Source organism: Trypanosoma brucei, chromosome 11, assembly GCF_000210295.1.
Source record: "Trypanosoma brucei gambiense DAL972 chromosome 11, complete sequence".
Taxonomy (NCBI): domain Eukaryota; phylum Euglenozoa; class Kinetoplastea; order Trypanosomatida; family Trypanosomatidae; genus Trypanosoma; species Trypanosoma brucei.
Window position 1 is genome coordinate 2,899,974 of NC_026744.1, and position 15,396 is coordinate 2,915,369.

Here is a 15,396-nt window from a genome sequence, read left to right on the forward strand (position 1 = left end):
TCCTAATGCCCTAACCCTGCCAATGATAGAATGTTGGCGGCAAGGTGTAGGGGAATGAAGAAATAAAGAAAAGGGAGAAGGAGAAGGAAAAGAAAAGAAAAGGAAAAGATGTCTACGGGGAAGGGAAAACACTCATATGTATATAAATAAACACAAACAAATATATTCATATTTATTTACATGAAGGCGTATAGAGAGGGCTTTGGTCTGATCATTTGGAAGAAATGAATGAAAAGACGTTTTGAGAGGTATCCTTCTCCCTTTTCTTTTTTCGTTTAATTTCTTCTTCATAATTCTGTCGGCGTTCTCTCCTTCTCTTTTTTTCCGGTTCCTAACGCAGATACGCGCCATAATGAAATTGAATTAGCATCGGCTGCACATAAGGAACAACGGTGGAAGGAGGCGAGTAAGAATGAGTGAATGAGAAAGCAGAATGGAGGCGTTGTCACGCGGATCTGTGTAGACCTTATTCTTTCCTTCTTTCTTTTGTTTTGTGTTTGTTTGTTGTTGGTGATGATGTGGTGACGTTCTGCTCCCTTTCGTTTGTTTCATCACCTGTTTTTTGTCACGGTCACTTTCTCTCTCTTTTTTTTTTTTTGCTTTTGGAAGACACCACCGCCAAATCACGCCGCAAATATGGCAGTTTTGTATCGAAAACACCCGGGCGCGAGAGAATGTAGAACCCCTTCCCCACAGTAGGAATGAATTTGCAATATGTGGAAGAAGAAAATTTTCCTCGAAAGAGGAAGAGATATTGAGTAAAAGAATGCAGAGAGAAGGAGAGATAGAGGGAGAAAAGCGAAAAAGAAAAAGAAAAGGGCAGCTTCAACCGGTCAATAACACTTTCGCACATCGCCACAAACCCACAAGCACAGCACATACACGTGGCTTCAAGTATGTAAAGGAAATGCGTGTGGTGCTATTTTACAGTTGAAGCCCCGGGTGAGCGGCGGGGGAGGTATTTTCATCCTCTCCCTCTGCTGTTTTCTTTTTCATTTTTTCCTGTTGTCTTTGCTTGTGCTTTACTATTTATAAACCCTCTATTACTTGACTCACCACCTATACTTCTACAACAGTTGCCTCTGTTGTTGCCGTCGGTGGGTCCACATACAGAAGAAACGCACTCGCCAACCGCAGTGTCAATCTCCTCACCATCTGTTGTTTGCCTTCCAGGCATATATATATATATGTGTGTGTGTGTGTGTGTGTATCAATGCCCGTCCGCATGTGCATTTGTGCACCGTTTAGATGTTACCTTTACCTCATTCCTTTTACTTCTGTTGGGTTGCCTTGCCTCATCCTCACTCTTTAGCGGGGCGGCTACTGAAGCAGAGGGTACCGTAGTACATATCACAGCCGAATGTTTCGTTTCAACCAAACCCTCCGTGCAGCACTGGCAACGCCAAAGGATATCGCAGCTGCTCTCCGTGTACTAGGATTGGACACCAACAGCGCGAATATCAGTAGCGAGGCAGTAAGAGCACAGTATCTGAGACTTGCGCGGCTCCATCACCCAGATATCAGCAGTGGTGATGATCAGAAGATGAAGATTATCAACACAGCGTACGAGATGCTTCAGAGCAGCGGCGCTTTAAACCCAAAGGCCGCCAGTACGTCAGGTACGGCGGATGAAGACAAGGAAACAAAACCAGGCGACACTGCAGAAAATGCAAATGGTGGTCGGTTCTCCCCTAAGGCTGGACGACGACGGCGAAGGGTGCCGGATGATTTTGCGGACGGTGACAGGTGGGACATGAAGTCGACGCTCGAGTGGCGTGCTATGACAATGATGGGAGCCGGGTCCGTGAGCGAGGAGGAGCTCCGCAACCCCGCAAATCACCCGTTCAGCCACAGTAAATTTTTTTCGTTCGAGGAGGACGTAACGATCTACCGTATGATACGCGGCGGCGCGACGATACGCCAAGTGGCTCGTACACTAGGGAAGGCCCCAACATTTGTGGAGCGGCGCCTGCAGAACGCGCAGTTCAAACAGCGGGTGCAATATGTCATGCGGCATGAGAAGCGTCAAGGGCTGAAGGAGCGAGCTTCGGGGACGGGGGCGAACTCTGGTGGCTTTAACATGACAGAGCGGCTGTTTGGGACAACTACCGGCGGGAACAACCGCGCGCGGGAAGGTCACCGGAAGAAGGAGTGGGAACCAACCGCTCTCGATGGTGAGGTTCCTGCTTACTTCGCGGATATGAGTCTCGAGGAGAAGGGCCTCCACGCCCGACTAATGCAAGAGGAAAGGCGGCAGCAGCAACTTCCCTCCTGGGGCGTAGTGGCGTCGAAGGTGGGAAGGTCGTATTCAAATTACGCGCGATTCACTGGGAATTACAAAAAGACGTGACACAAAAGTAGTCGGTGTCACAGTGGCATTTCTCTCTTTATTTCGATGCTTTTAAACCAGCGTCCAGGGCAAGCAGCAGGAACGGCCTTAACAACACAATTCAGGGCTATCCCTAACCCCTCTCGTCTTACTCCATAATTGTTGCATGTTAGGTTTTATGTTGTTCCTTCCAACGCGTACTTGTACAAGTTTGCCCAGTTTTCTGAGTACTCTTATCACTTTCCCCTACTTATTCTTGGATCCCTTAAACTTCGCATTTTCTGCGCCCGTTACGGACGTTCAAAGAAAAAAAAAATAGTGTGTTCCCGGGTGTAGCAAGAGCGACGACAACCGAGGGGCCAGCGGGGGAGCTCTATTTAGGCTGCAGCACTTTGGATTTCCTCTCTGTTCCAGCTTCCTTTGACTAACTGTGCTTGTCCAGGCAGGGCGGTGTGCCCTGTTTGTTCGGTATAGACACAGGCAATAGAATTCGGGTATAGATAATAACGACAAAATGAGTGCACAGTTCAAAAAAGAAAATATTAAAGGGGAGGAAGGGGAGGGAAGGAAGGAAAAACCATTGCACAAGATGACTCCCGGTGGCTGCGATGCGATCTTGCAGGAGGCGCTATTGTTGGGTTCATATGCTGATTTCTGGAAACTTGCCACCGGTTATACAAAGGCGCTATGCAATGTATACGTCGCCCCAAACCCCTATCCAACTCCTGGTGGAGGAGATGCAGCCGATGGACACAACCCGAACTCAGCTACCCAAAATATGGTAAAAGTGACGACGACGGTACCTTGTAGCCTTAGGACCTTTGCCACGTTCATCACAGCGCCACGAAGCGTGCGATACTGCGAGGACAACGTCATGTTTTGCGATATCATTGAAAGAGATAACAAGACAAAGTTGTTTCACACCGCATACGCAGGCGATCCTCCATGTGATGTGGTTGCCGTGCATATAACGGCGGCGTACAAAGTGCCGGAGAACACCACCGAAAACAATCCCTTGTGCAAGTTTGTGGCAAGCCTTCGTGACGATAAACGCCGGGGCCACGTGCCACAACCCTTGTCAACGATATTCGTTTACGCTATGAAAAGTGCTGAGCACCCCAAGACACCTCCTTCGCCGCCGTACGTGCGTATGCGCTTTCACTTATCTGCCTTTATCGCCTATGAAATACCAGGGCCACTCGTTCGAGTGGTGTTCGTTCACGCACCAGGAGATCGTACTCCAAAGATGGTTGACCGGTGCATAACAAAAATGGTCTGTGTGCGGAACTTATGCCAAATGCTTGAGTGGCTTAACACAGGTGGCCCTCTCACGGAACCTGTCATCTGGGAGAATCAGCGGCCACAAGAAACGCCAAATGCACACTCCGTTGGGACTGAAAACACACGCGAGCCCAATCCTCTCGTTGAGGAGCCATCAGATGTAGTGTTACAGGGGGACAACCCATCCTCTGCTCCAGGCCGTGTATTTCAAACATTGTTTGCCCTGCATGCTTCGGCCGCGTGGCGTTTGGTCCTTCAACATGAAGGATGCACGGTGGAGGAATGCGAAGCACGATGTTGCTTTCCTGCACCGGCTTTTCTAAAGGCTTACCGTTTCGCGACAACTATCGCATGTTCTCTGGATATTTTCCGCCGATTAGTGAGCGACCCGATGCAGTTGCACAGGTACGACCCGAGTGTAGAGAAAGTAGAGCTCCTCCACTCACAAAAGGGTGAGGATACCGTTCACATACATTTCAAGCAACTGTCTCATTCTGCTCCCAAGCAGGATGCCTGCATTCTAACATCTAACGCACTCTTGCAACCCGACGAGGCACACCGATGGCGTTTATACCAGCTGACAGATAACATAAATGTTGTTTACGTGCAGAATGGTATTCAAAGCACTGAAATCCCTGCTGCTGGCGCGTGCGACCGACAGGTAGTGTATGCAATGGGATACGTCGCCATCCCATCAGTGAAGCGACAACCCACGGGAGCTGGGGATGGCAATGAAGGCAGTGAGGCGCTGCGGGTCTACCATGTCGTCTGCGTGGACAACAACACTGCTTCACTTGCGGATAAGCAGCTTGTGACTATTCGTCAGCATTTTTTCCGCCTTACTGGAATACGAAATTTGTGCGAAGAAGCGAAGAGCAAACCTCCTACCTGTTCTTTACCTCCTCACACAACTCGGGATGTTAATGATTTCTTCGAGAGCGGTACGTTAGCAGGATTTACAGAGGTGGAAACGCTTGAAGACGCCTCCCTTGAAAGAACAAGCAGCACGAATAATGTACGTAGACAGCTCGATTTAGTCGATGGGATGGAAGGCTACACCAGCCACGCGACTGCGCATGTGGACACCATGATGAACTCTTCTTCATTGGAGAAGCTTCACCAGTTTCTCTTGCACTTTGCACCCCATTATTGTATAGAGCACAAACAAAGTGAGCTCGACAACAAACTTGTTCCAGCAGCTGCTACACTGCAACCCTCACCATTCACCGAGCAACAGCAAATATACCCTTCAGTTTGGCAAGCACACGCGCCAACACCCGATCAGCAGAAACAGGAAGTGCAAACTGCTCAACTGGTGCAACGTGGAAAAGTAAGTGCACCTCCAGCTATTCAGCAGAGTGGAGGAAAGGCAGCTTTGACATGGGACACCAGTGTGGAAGAGGTAGTGCCTGACAAGCAGAAACAGGAAGTGCAAACTGCTCAACTGGTGCAATGTGGAAAAGTAAGTGCACCTCCAGCTATTCATCAGATTGGAGGAAAGGCAGCTTTGACATGGGACACCAGTGTGGAAGAGGTAGTGCCTGACAAGCAGAAACAGGAAGTGCAAACTGCTCAACTGGTGCAACGTGGAAAAGTAAGTGCACCTCCAGCTATTCAGCAGAGTGGAGGAAAGGCAGCTTTGACATGGGACACCAGTGTGGAAGAGGTAGTGCCTGACAAGCAGAAACAGGAAGTGCAAACTGCTCAACTGGTGCAATGTGGAAAAGTAAGTGCACCTCCAGCTATTCAGCAGAGTGGAGGAAAGGCAGCTTTGACATGGGACACCAGTGTGGAAGAGGTAGTGCCTGACAAGCAGAAACAGGAAGTGCAAACTGCTCAACTGGTGCAATGTGGAAAAGTAAGTGCACCTCCAGCTATTCAGCAGAGTGGAGGAAAGGCAGCTTTGACATGGGACACCAGTGTGGAAGAGGTAGTGCCTGACAAGCAGAAACAGGAAGTGCAAACTGCTCAACTGGTGCAACGTGGAAAAGTAAGTGCACCTCCAGCTATTCAGCAGAGTGGAGGAAAGGCAGCTTTGACATGGGACACCAGTGTGGAAGAGGTAGTGCCTGACAAGCAGAAACAGGAAGTGCAAACTGCTCAACTGGTGCAATGTGGAAAAGTAAGTGCACCTCCAGCTATTCATCAGATTGGAGGAAAGGCAGCTTTGACATGGGACACCAGTGTGGAAGAGGTAGTGCCTGACAAGCAGAAACAGGAAGTGCAAACTGCTCAACTGGTGCAATGTGGAAAAGTAAGTGCACCTCCAGCTATTCAGCAGAGTGGAGGAAAGGCAGCTTTGACATGGGACACCAGTGTGGAAGAGGTAGTGCCTGACAAGCAGAAACAGGAAGTGCAAACTGCTCAACTGGTGCAATGTGGAAAAGTAAGTGCACCTCCAGCTATTCAGCAGAGTGAAAAAGGGGCTCTCGACAGAAAAGAAAAGAACGTTCACATGAAGAATTTTATGCAGGCGATTCACACTGAAGGCGAGCCAATTCATAGGAGAAGGGATGATGAAAGACTGGGGTTGCAACCATTACAGAGAAAGAAAGGTTTCCAATCCATCCCAACCAATCTTGAAGAGGAAGCATCCCCAGTACAGGTGATCGGTGAAGAATCAAAACGCAATAGTGGGGAACCGCAACCAGTTGGGGGGCAAGGGGATTGCTTGGCGCGAGCAGTGCGGGAGGGACAGGAGAAATTAACACGACTTACGGGGGGTTGGTGTAAAGGACGCATAGAGAAAACTTCTGCTTTCGGAGAAAAAGATAGCCCCGTACAAGAAGTTCAGGTAAAGGAGAATATCCCGCAAGTAACCTGTGGCTTGAGTGTGTGGCCCACGCCAGATGCATTGAAAGTTAGGAGGGAAGGAATGAGCGTCTTGAAATTGTCACAGCGGCTGGAGCTTCGCCCCGCTCGGCAGGAACCACGGCGGCAGGAAGAGTTGATATGGCCCATGAAGGGAGGATGGCAAGGATCTTCGGGTTCAGCAAGTGATGGGAATGAAGGATTGTTATTGCCGATGGGATCGCGGTCTGTGGATACAGATGACGTATGGGAAGAGCGCGTTAAATTATCTGACGGAACGTTCGGTCGGAAGGTGAACAACAAAATTCAGGTAAACGTCCGGGCGTGTCGTAACATGCCAGCGGCAACGCAAAAAAAACATATGCTGTCTATTCAGATCAGCACATCTTCTACGGAGGCGCAAACAGGGTTGGTACCTCTGACCCTCAATCCCATCTTCCCCCATCAAACAATTTTACTGGACGAACCAGAAGATGACACGGTCAACGTTACAGCGATAGTAAAAACTGAAGATGATCGCATGAAGCGACTGGGTGAAGCAGTTGTTTCGCTGCGCTATTTGCATGTGTTAGATTCGTATACCCGCTGGATTTCGCTGATATGTAATGTAGGCACAAGCGATGCTTTCGAATGTGGTGACGTTTGCATTACTTTCCGTCGCGGTACAGAAGAAGGACCCAATGGTGTCGTCTCAATTAATGGAAAGCAATGCGAACAGCAGCAGCTGCAGTGGGGGGAAGCCGAAAGGACACAAGAAGAGGAGAAACTGCGGCGTTATGTCCGTGATGTGCTTGTATCCGCGGGGAATGCAAACCTCCACTTGTTAGAGTGGTTAGTAGGGAACTGCTACCGTAAAACACCAGGGGAAATAGATGCGTTTATTAGGCGGTATAGGAAAGATGATACAATAATGCTAACTGTGTTTGAGGTGTGCGGACTTAGAACGGAAGTCGGGGTCCCACTACTGCGTCCGGTGCCTTGCCACGTTTTGGTTGAAACAAGCAGAGGATCGTGTACAACATCCCCCGTAAACCTTCAAGGACAAGCAGCTCCGCTGAACATGGTGTTTCACCTGGTAATAGGGGTGAACGAACCCATTCGTCTCATCGTATTTACCGGCGACACCGCGGTTGGTGAAACGGTTATTACCACTGCCCAAGATGGCACGCGCACTCGCGTGTTGGTTTCGCGGGCCGGCACGGAGGAAGCGGTACCTTGTGGTACGATCACTGTAGGTACGAGGCGCGGTAGCGTATCTGAATTGACTGAAAGCCCCAAACCACTTCGAGTGGAAGTAAATGAAGAGAACAGCAAGCGCATGGCGTACCTACACCACATATTATGGATGAACGCCCGAAGCTCACTTCACAAGCTGGATGTAATTGCCGCTTCCCCATTGGAGTCGGGCCGTCTACTGGAAAAGTTTGGACCGACAGCGAAGTGGTACGATCTTCGAGTTTCCTTGAGGCACTGGAGGCCCACATCTGCTGCGTGGGATAGCCCAATAGTTGACAATACACTTGGCACTCACAAGAGAGAAAAAGACGGCGATGAGTTGCTGCAACATGTACAAACGGTATACCGCAGGGTATTCGCTGTGGTTCACATTGGGTTGCAGTACCATAAAACTTTTGAGGTCCGTACCGACTGTGCTGGTGAAGTGCACTTCAATGAAACCTTCACTTTCAGTGGTGTTTGCCCTCGGCGGGATGAGGTTTTTGTGTCTGTCATCGGGAAGGGTCTCACTGGCACCGAGGATCATGATCTGGGAGTAACCGTCCTTTCCATGAAATCACTGAAGTTACAACAGCGAACCCACATGACTGTTCCGTTGGTGCGCCAAGCGGGAACTCGTGGTGCTCGCTTCCAAGGATCACTGTACTTGGAACTGTTTGCGGTTAACTTTGACGGTGTTGCCGCTAACGACTACGAGGCAGAAATGTGTCGGCCTTCTATTCGGAGCATTCTTTACCACCACGCACCTAAAGAGTTGCATAAGGCAGAGTGCTTCCTTGGTAGCTACGCAAGCCGTGAAAAGGACTGCCTACGAGAGCTACGAAAAACCTATGGGCCGGACATTCTCAAACTACCCATGGCGATACGGCTAATGAGCCTGAACCAACTGACACCTTATCCTAACAGTTACTTGAAAGTGTACCTCAATGATACCCCAGTAATACGCACTGAGAAGCTATCCACCGATGATCCTATTTTATTCGACCCAGAAGACAGCAAAAGTAGGGCAAGGGTACTCGTTGATGATGTCTATGACGTTAGGTTACGGTTCAAGGTGAAGCAAACGCGATTTTTACTAACAAAGACTCTTTGCACGGGTGATTTTTCCTTACGAGGTATGGTGGTATCGCAGGAGGGCGTATACTGGATCCCTTTGGTTGACAATGAGGGTGTGAGTGTCGGGAATCTCTGTGTTGAACTGAAGTCAAGTGCTTTTGTCTACAATGATACTGTGAAAAGGGCTAAAGATTTTGTGGAGGACGACGTCGTGTCGTTAATTCGGAGGTACAGACCGTCTAAGGTGCCCATCATGCATATGATAATGGAAAAAGTCTCAAATCGGGAGGCCGCCCACTCCGAAATCAGAAGGGAGGTCGTTACCGAACCGGTTGCAGCTACAGTGTTTATATCTGTAGAACTCCTTTCCATTCATCGTGTGTTTTTCGAGCAAACCGAGGAAGACGATCAGCAGGTGTGGCCAGAAGGTGAGACGGAATATGTTGTGACAGCAAAATACGGTGGCGATGAAAGTAGTACTACAACCAAAAACTTCACACCACAAGGGAACAGCAGCACCATTCGCCTAGACGTGCGCACCTTTCGCGAACGGAAAGCACACAAGCTCACCATCACTGTCCGACGTCAGCGCACCCTTCCACCGCCTTGCCCTGTGAAATCGTCGGAAGCGCAGAACGGCAAGATTCCGCGTTTTGGTCCATTTTGTAAAGCCACCCCTGTTGTGTCGAAGCAAAGGCCGCGTGTTATAATGCCCCAGCCTCCCTCCCTTTTACATGAACCTGAATATGTAGGTTGCGCAGTCATCTCTCTCCGTGCGCTTTTCACCCCTTTGCTCTACAGCACCGGGGAGCTCGTGACGGTACCGCTGCTTTACCTTCCACCGAACGCGAATGGAGGGCCGGCTGTACCGGACGGCCGGGACCATACCGGCAGTGGTGTACATTCTGAGGGGGAAGTTGTCGGAAACATTGCGTTCAGGGTGCGCCTTCCAGCGTATGAGCAGATCCCTTCATGGTTGCAATTCGACGCCACAACCCTCGAAAAAGAAATTAAGCTGGACCGAGCGGCCATTCGATACTATGAGGAGCGCATTCGCAATATTTTAGCTGAGCACAAATCACACTGTTTGTGGAATATGCACTACAGATTGTATGAAAAATACGTTGCCAGTGGCCACTGGCATCGACTGCTGCGTGGCTGGAGAAATGCGTTGCTGCGGCAATTCCCCTCAGCAAATAACAGCAACGACGTTCCAACATCTTCCATGTGGTACGCCCCCTCGACAGCATCCGATCGCGACTTGAGGAGCGATAATATGAACAGCATCTTGGAAAGACTGAAAGGAGAGTTTAGCAGTGACGACAGTTTGGTGGGCGATGTCGCGGAAACAGAAATGACAGGGGGAGAAAACTCGATAGAAACAGGAAGCGAGAGCGAAAGCGAAAGTGACTAATAGAAAAACAAAGTTATGTAGAGAAGGGAAATTAAAAATAAACATCCGAAAACTAAATGAATAGATAGCCATTAAAAAAATTTTTTTTGAAAAGCGCTGTCCTTTCCATAAGGACTTTTTTTTATCTAAATGCACAGTTATATCAACGTTTTTTACTCCCTCTATATATACTCACGAACAGCCTTTAGATAACGCTGTCAGGTTTCTTTTTGTTTTCAACCACGTAGTTTTCCCTATATCTCATATTTATTTGCCCGACAGCGGTGAGGAAGATGGTTTGTTTTGCTGTGAGTAGTGTTCTTGATTAGTTACTGTTTTTGCTTCTGCGTTTGTATACTCGGCATTGCGTTCTACCCGTCGCGCGGTCCTTCCTCAATCCCCATTGTTCGATACCTCGCGCTTTTTGTCGTCATTATCACTGAATCCCTCACTTCTGTCGTTTTGCGTTTTTGGTGCTTCTCCCTCAGTTTAACCTACGGAACCTGAGGTATCTGTCAAGTGGTTTACCGACAAAGGGGGTAAAAGCACTGCCTCTATTGAGGTGAAGAACCAACAACAGATAAGGAAAGGATGCGCAGGTGCCTTATTTTGCCTGTTTTGACTACAGCGAGCAAAAGCAGTTTTGCTTCGTGCCGCCACAGCAGCAGTGGTGATGGAAGAAATGGCGGTGTCGGCAGCAGCGCTAGCAGCAGCGCTACCACCATAAGAGAAAGCATGAAGTCGGCAGGATTTAACTTTAACACCCCCAACTTCTGCCTTGAGGGCGCGACTGAGTCAGATGTTGCCGACACGGCAGGTGAACTTATCACAAGCCCAGTGACTTCCCTCAACTTCGTGCGTGACATGTACGGCCCGTGGTTGGTGCTGACGGAGGAAATACAGGGTGAATTGTTCATTGACCACGACAAGATGGTGTACCTCCGCCCTGCAAACGGCCTTGGATTCGGTGTTGGTCGCATAGACACTGGAGAGCCGTGTTCGTCAGGCACAGCCTTTCTCATGAGCCTAGAATGGTACACATATCCGGCAACAACGTCAATGCCCCCAAATAACGCCTGTAAAACCGAAGTCACTGGCGTGGTGAAACATGTACACTCATCTTCCATGGATTACAGCACATTCACCCTAGTCGCCTCGTGGCGAAGCAGCAGCGGCACTAGTGGGAAATTCAACGCGGCAAAACTCTCGCCTTGGGACCCAGTGGGAGGCGTGAAGCGCTGGACACCTAACGGTGACCTAATGCAAGTATTCCATCAGGTATTCCCCACCCCACTGAGGCTAACCTCTCATATCAAACGGGCGACAGCAGCCCGTCAAGTGGGAAGCCGGTCTGGTGGCTTAGGCGAAGGGGAATTGGGCTCGTCCCCGCACCACTTATCGTTAGAACAGTATCGCGTCGGAGAACTGCCCGACTTGTACTACATTCCCAACTATATTTCAGAGGAAGAGGAACAGGAAATGATGGAAGCTGTTCGTAGCACACCACGCGAACTGAAAACGCAGCTTACCAAGCGCACTGTACAAGAATGGGGTTGCAGTATGTGCGAGACATGCAATAAGAGCTTCGTATCCGATCGTAACATGCCCCCTTGGGTGGAGGCTTGTACCGACATGCAGGTGTACGATGGTATCTTCACACCCTCCGTGTTCCCTAACAGTGTACGAGTGCATGAATACCACCCACACGAGGGCATCGCCCCGCATTGCGATGGTCCCATTTATGTACCGCGCGTGTCGGTGCTTTCGCTTGGCACTCCGTGCGTGATGTTTTTCTACTCCCGCCGTGAGCCTTACTCCGAGCCAATGGAACACTACAACGATACTTTCCGCTTCAAAGAGGGTATCGCCAAAGAATCACCGATTCAATCGGTGGTGTTAGAGCCCCGCTCCCTTTTGGTGTTTGCCGGTGATGTCTTTCACTACTATCCACACGGAACCTGCGACAGGAAAATAGTCCCCTTAACAACGGAGGTGGCGGGTCGGGTAGTGAATAGACATCTTCTTCAGGATCCAGACATAAAGGAAGTGCACAAAGGTTTCCGCGTGAGTGTCACTACGCGCAATCTCCTTCCACGGTGCAACCACCAGCCGGAACGGGCTGAGTACGGGATGAAACGCGCATGGTTTATTTACAACCAACTGCCCGTGCCGCAGCAGCTGTTCACTTCACCGCCTTTGGCTCCGGATGCTAAGACTGGAAATGCGGGGGGTGAAGAGAAAGCGAAGCCATTTGACGCTTCAGCAGGAAAATCAGCAGCAGGAAGTGCACACCCGGGCACTGATGAGAATATGGCAAATATCGAAAAGAAGTTGGACCAGTTACTCAAACAGCAAAACGCGTTGTCACAGCAGTTGGACGAAGTGCGGCAACTAATAGCGGGAGATGCAGGTTTCCGTCACGAGGTATCGACTGTGTTGGGTCATCTCACCTCAACTGTCCTGCAGATAGAAAGCAAGTTGGAAGACTTGGAGGATAATCGCGCACGTGAGATGGGCGAAACCGGCGGCCAGACAACTGCGTAAAGAACAGGGGTAGGGTGCTCCAAAAAAAAAAAAGGCAAAAAGGGCACCCATTTGGTGTGCAACTTGGTTGTTTCTGTTTTTTCTTCCTTTGGTGCAGAGTGAGGGCAGACAGCACAGTAGGCTATTTGGTTTGTTTCCATCGCTTGTTGGAATGCTACGCAGAGCGCGAGGTTGATGGTATTTTTCGGGGGTTCCCATTTATCTTCCGGTAGTCACGGGCCCCAATTATGTGTGTGGTGCATTTGCATACACATGTATTGGGAAAGTTTGGTAGCGACATGAACGTATCGGAGCGACGTATCGGTTTTGTGCAAAAGAAATGAGGCAAAGCCACGGCGTGGGGAAGGCACATAGGAATTATCTCTTTATGATTTTCTTTCTTACCATTATCATAAATGCTTTCCACTTTCGCTGCCCATCTCTCACACACACTCTCTTCAGGGGAGGTTGTATATACGTGAGGCATTAATACCCTCCACCTCCTGCCCCGGGGCTTTCCTCTGCTTCGACGTGTTTGGTGCATTGTCGTTTGCTCATCTGGGTTCTTTAAAAAAAAAAACGGGATACACATGTTCATAGTAGTAGCGGCGCCTACCTCCGCCTTCATTTGGTGAGAAAGTGGCGCTTTGCACTCAAGCAGGGAATGGAAAATGATGTGGATGAAGAAGTTCGATTGCTATTGGCCGTGTTCCCTGACGAAGTGAAGAGGGATCCTGGCCATGCAGGGACCCTCATCGTTTCACTGCCGTTCCGCTTTGAATTGCAAATAACACTCCCCCCGCATGGGTACCCCTCCACATCGCCTCCGTCATTGTTCGTCGCTCTGGACCAAACGTAACTCTCATTAGTGAATACTCTTCCCAACTCTTGCGGCTCGTGCGGGAGGAGATTCCGCTCGGTGGGCCGATGCTCCTTCATATTGTAACACTTGCCCAAAACCTTGCCACCGAGCTTCAAGTGACGCGCGAAGCGCAGCGACAGGCAAAAGAGGAACAGCAGGCGAAACATAAGCTTGAAGCCGCGGCGAAGGAAGAGGAACTGCAGGTTACAGCAGTGGAAGTGTGGAGCAGTGATCCCATCACCGACCGGAAGTCCAAGTTTGTGGCGCACATGGCACGAGTAAACTCTGAGGCAGGTGTACAGGAGGTGGTGCAGCATCTGCGGCGGCAGAAGCACATCGCGGAAGCTACGCACCCCACCATTTACGCCTACCGGTTCACTGACACTGCTGGAGTCTTGCATGCCGATTGCAATGACGATGGTGAAACGGGGGCGGCGTCGCGGATTATGTTTCTGTTGGAGCAGAAGAAAGTGGACGGATACGTGGTGGTGGTGACACGCTGGTTTGGTGGTATATTATTGGGACCCGACCGGTTCAAACACATCATGGAGGTGGTGCACAATATTCTCTTGACAATACCGTAACTCAGGTGATCGTGAAAGGTCCGACGGAAGTGCAGCGCTATTGTTCTGTTCATTTAACATGGTGTGCTTCCTCACTCGATGGTGATACCACGGGGCCTTACTGGCGGTATCTCAAAGATCGCAAGTCGTCCAGGTTACTTGGAGGTCTGTGTTTGCAGGAGTACCTCTGAGACTGGAGGTCAATTGCGTAAATCTAAACTTCTCGTGGTCCTTTGAGTCGCTTGAACAAACACGAATATACTTGGGCAACCGATCTGCCTGGGCTCCTGTGCACTCTCGTACAATCACTCTGTTTTTCCTCTTACTTGTGTGTGTGGGGGGGGGCAGGCACAGATAAGGTAAAGTGCATCTATATCGCCTCCACCACGCGCTGTGTCGGTGGAAATAAGCATAACTAAACAGATACATATATATATATATATATATAGGTGAAGTGCAAGAAAGGCGTTGACGATGTCGAAGTACGTGAATTTAGACTCTCTGATGGGAAAAACGACGAGCGTACCTATGACAAACTTTGAGATTAGTGGAATGGTCCAAATGGAACAGGAGGGCGTGATGGAAGACAACAGTTTGTTTCCCTCTTTGTCCTTCAAGGAACGAGTGTCCGGCTACATCATAGCGTTCATAGTTAGTTTTCTTCTCTCTACCATGTCTTGGATTGCCCTCCCACACTCGCTGCGGAAATATGCTGCATTGAACACTATGGCGAATATTGTGTCCGTAGGTGGAACAATGTTCCTCTGTGGCCCTTCTGCACAGCTCAAGCGTATGTTTGATGAAACTCGCAGGGGGGCCACCACCGTGTACCTCACGTCACTGCTAATGACATTAATCTCCGCGCTGATTCTGAAATTTGTATTGTTGACAGTGCTACTCATGTTGGCGCAGTATCTAGCTATGATATGGTACACGCTCAGCTACGTACCATTCGGTCGCTCTGCAGTCCTAAAGGTGCTTTCACGTTTTACGTGAGCAGGACGTCAAGATTTTTGAGCTGAGGGGGGGGAACTGGAGGTGCATCATCTTTCTTCCCAACGTCGTGTATCTGAGGAGAATGGAGCAAATGAGGAACCACGACGGGGGGGGGGGCGGGCACCCGTGTCCGACTGCAGCGTTTGAAACCACTGTTAATAATCTGGTGGGGCAAGCGCTTCTGGAAGCTCAGTGATGGTTGTGTGCTTCATTTTCTTTGTTTTTGCTTGCTTTGAGCGCGTGGTGTGCGCTAATAATGTCGTCATCCTTTGGTCCTATTACCCTCCCGTTGGTGAGGGGTGGCCCGCTACCCTTAACAACACTAGTTTCCAAATTGTGCTCCACC

General features: G+C 49.7%; 6 protein-coding genes across 6 annotated transcripts; 5 read left to right on the top strand and 1 right to left on the bottom strand.

Moving 5' to 3' along the window:
- Positions 1 to 1,360: 1,360 nt before the first annotated feature.
- TbgDal_XI12260 (hypothetical protein, conserved) lies at positions 1,361 to 2,350 on the top strand (the record flags this gene model as incomplete). The annotated part of the gene is made up of 1 exon (XM_011782069.1): positions 1,361 to 2,350. One exon carries the CDS (start codon positions 1,361 to 1,363, stop codon positions 2,348 to 2,350), a length of 990 nt encoding a protein of 329 aa, XP_011780371.1.
- Positions 2,351 to 2,843: 493 nt separating this feature from the next.
- On the top strand, positions 2,844 to 10,127 carry TbgDal_XI12270 (hypothetical protein, conserved; the record flags this gene model as incomplete). Its single annotated transcript, XM_011782070.1, has 1 exon — positions 2,844 to 10,127. The coding sequence occupies one exon, from the start codon at positions 2,844 to 2,846 to the stop codon at positions 10,125 to 10,127; it is 7,284 nt and encodes a 2,427-aa protein (XP_011780372.1).
- Positions 10,128 to 10,697: 570 nt separating this feature from the next.
- Positions 10,698 to 12,650, top strand: TbgDal_XI12280 (hypothetical protein, conserved; the record flags this gene model as incomplete). The annotated part of the gene is made up of 1 exon (XM_011782071.1): positions 10,698 to 12,650. One exon carries the CDS (start codon positions 10,698 to 10,700, stop codon positions 12,648 to 12,650), a length of 1,953 nt encoding a protein of 650 aa, XP_011780373.1.
- Positions 12,651 to 12,804: 154 nt separating this feature from the next.
- TbgDal_XI12290 (hypothetical protein, unlikely) lies at positions 12,805 to 13,257 on the bottom strand (the record flags this gene model as incomplete). The annotated part of the gene is made up of 1 exon (XM_011782072.1): positions 12,805 to 13,257. The coding sequence occupies one exon, from the start codon at positions 13,255 to 13,257 to the stop codon at positions 12,805 to 12,807; it is 453 nt and encodes a 150-aa protein (XP_011780374.1).
- Positions 13,258 to 13,556: 299 nt separating this feature from the next.
- Positions 13,557 to 14,075, top strand: TbgDal_XI12300 (hypothetical protein, conserved; the record flags this gene model as incomplete). Its single annotated transcript, XM_011782073.1, has 1 exon — positions 13,557 to 14,075. One exon carries the CDS (start codon positions 13,557 to 13,559, stop codon positions 14,073 to 14,075), a length of 519 nt encoding a protein of 172 aa, XP_011780375.1.
- Positions 14,076 to 14,528: 453 nt separating this feature from the next.
- On the top strand, positions 14,529 to 15,050 carry TbgDal_XI12310 (hypothetical protein, conserved; the record flags this gene model as incomplete). Its single annotated transcript, XM_011782074.1, has 1 exon — positions 14,529 to 15,050. One exon carries the CDS (start codon positions 14,529 to 14,531, stop codon positions 15,048 to 15,050), a length of 522 nt encoding a protein of 173 aa, XP_011780376.1.
- Positions 15,051 to 15,396: the final 346 nt, after the last annotated feature.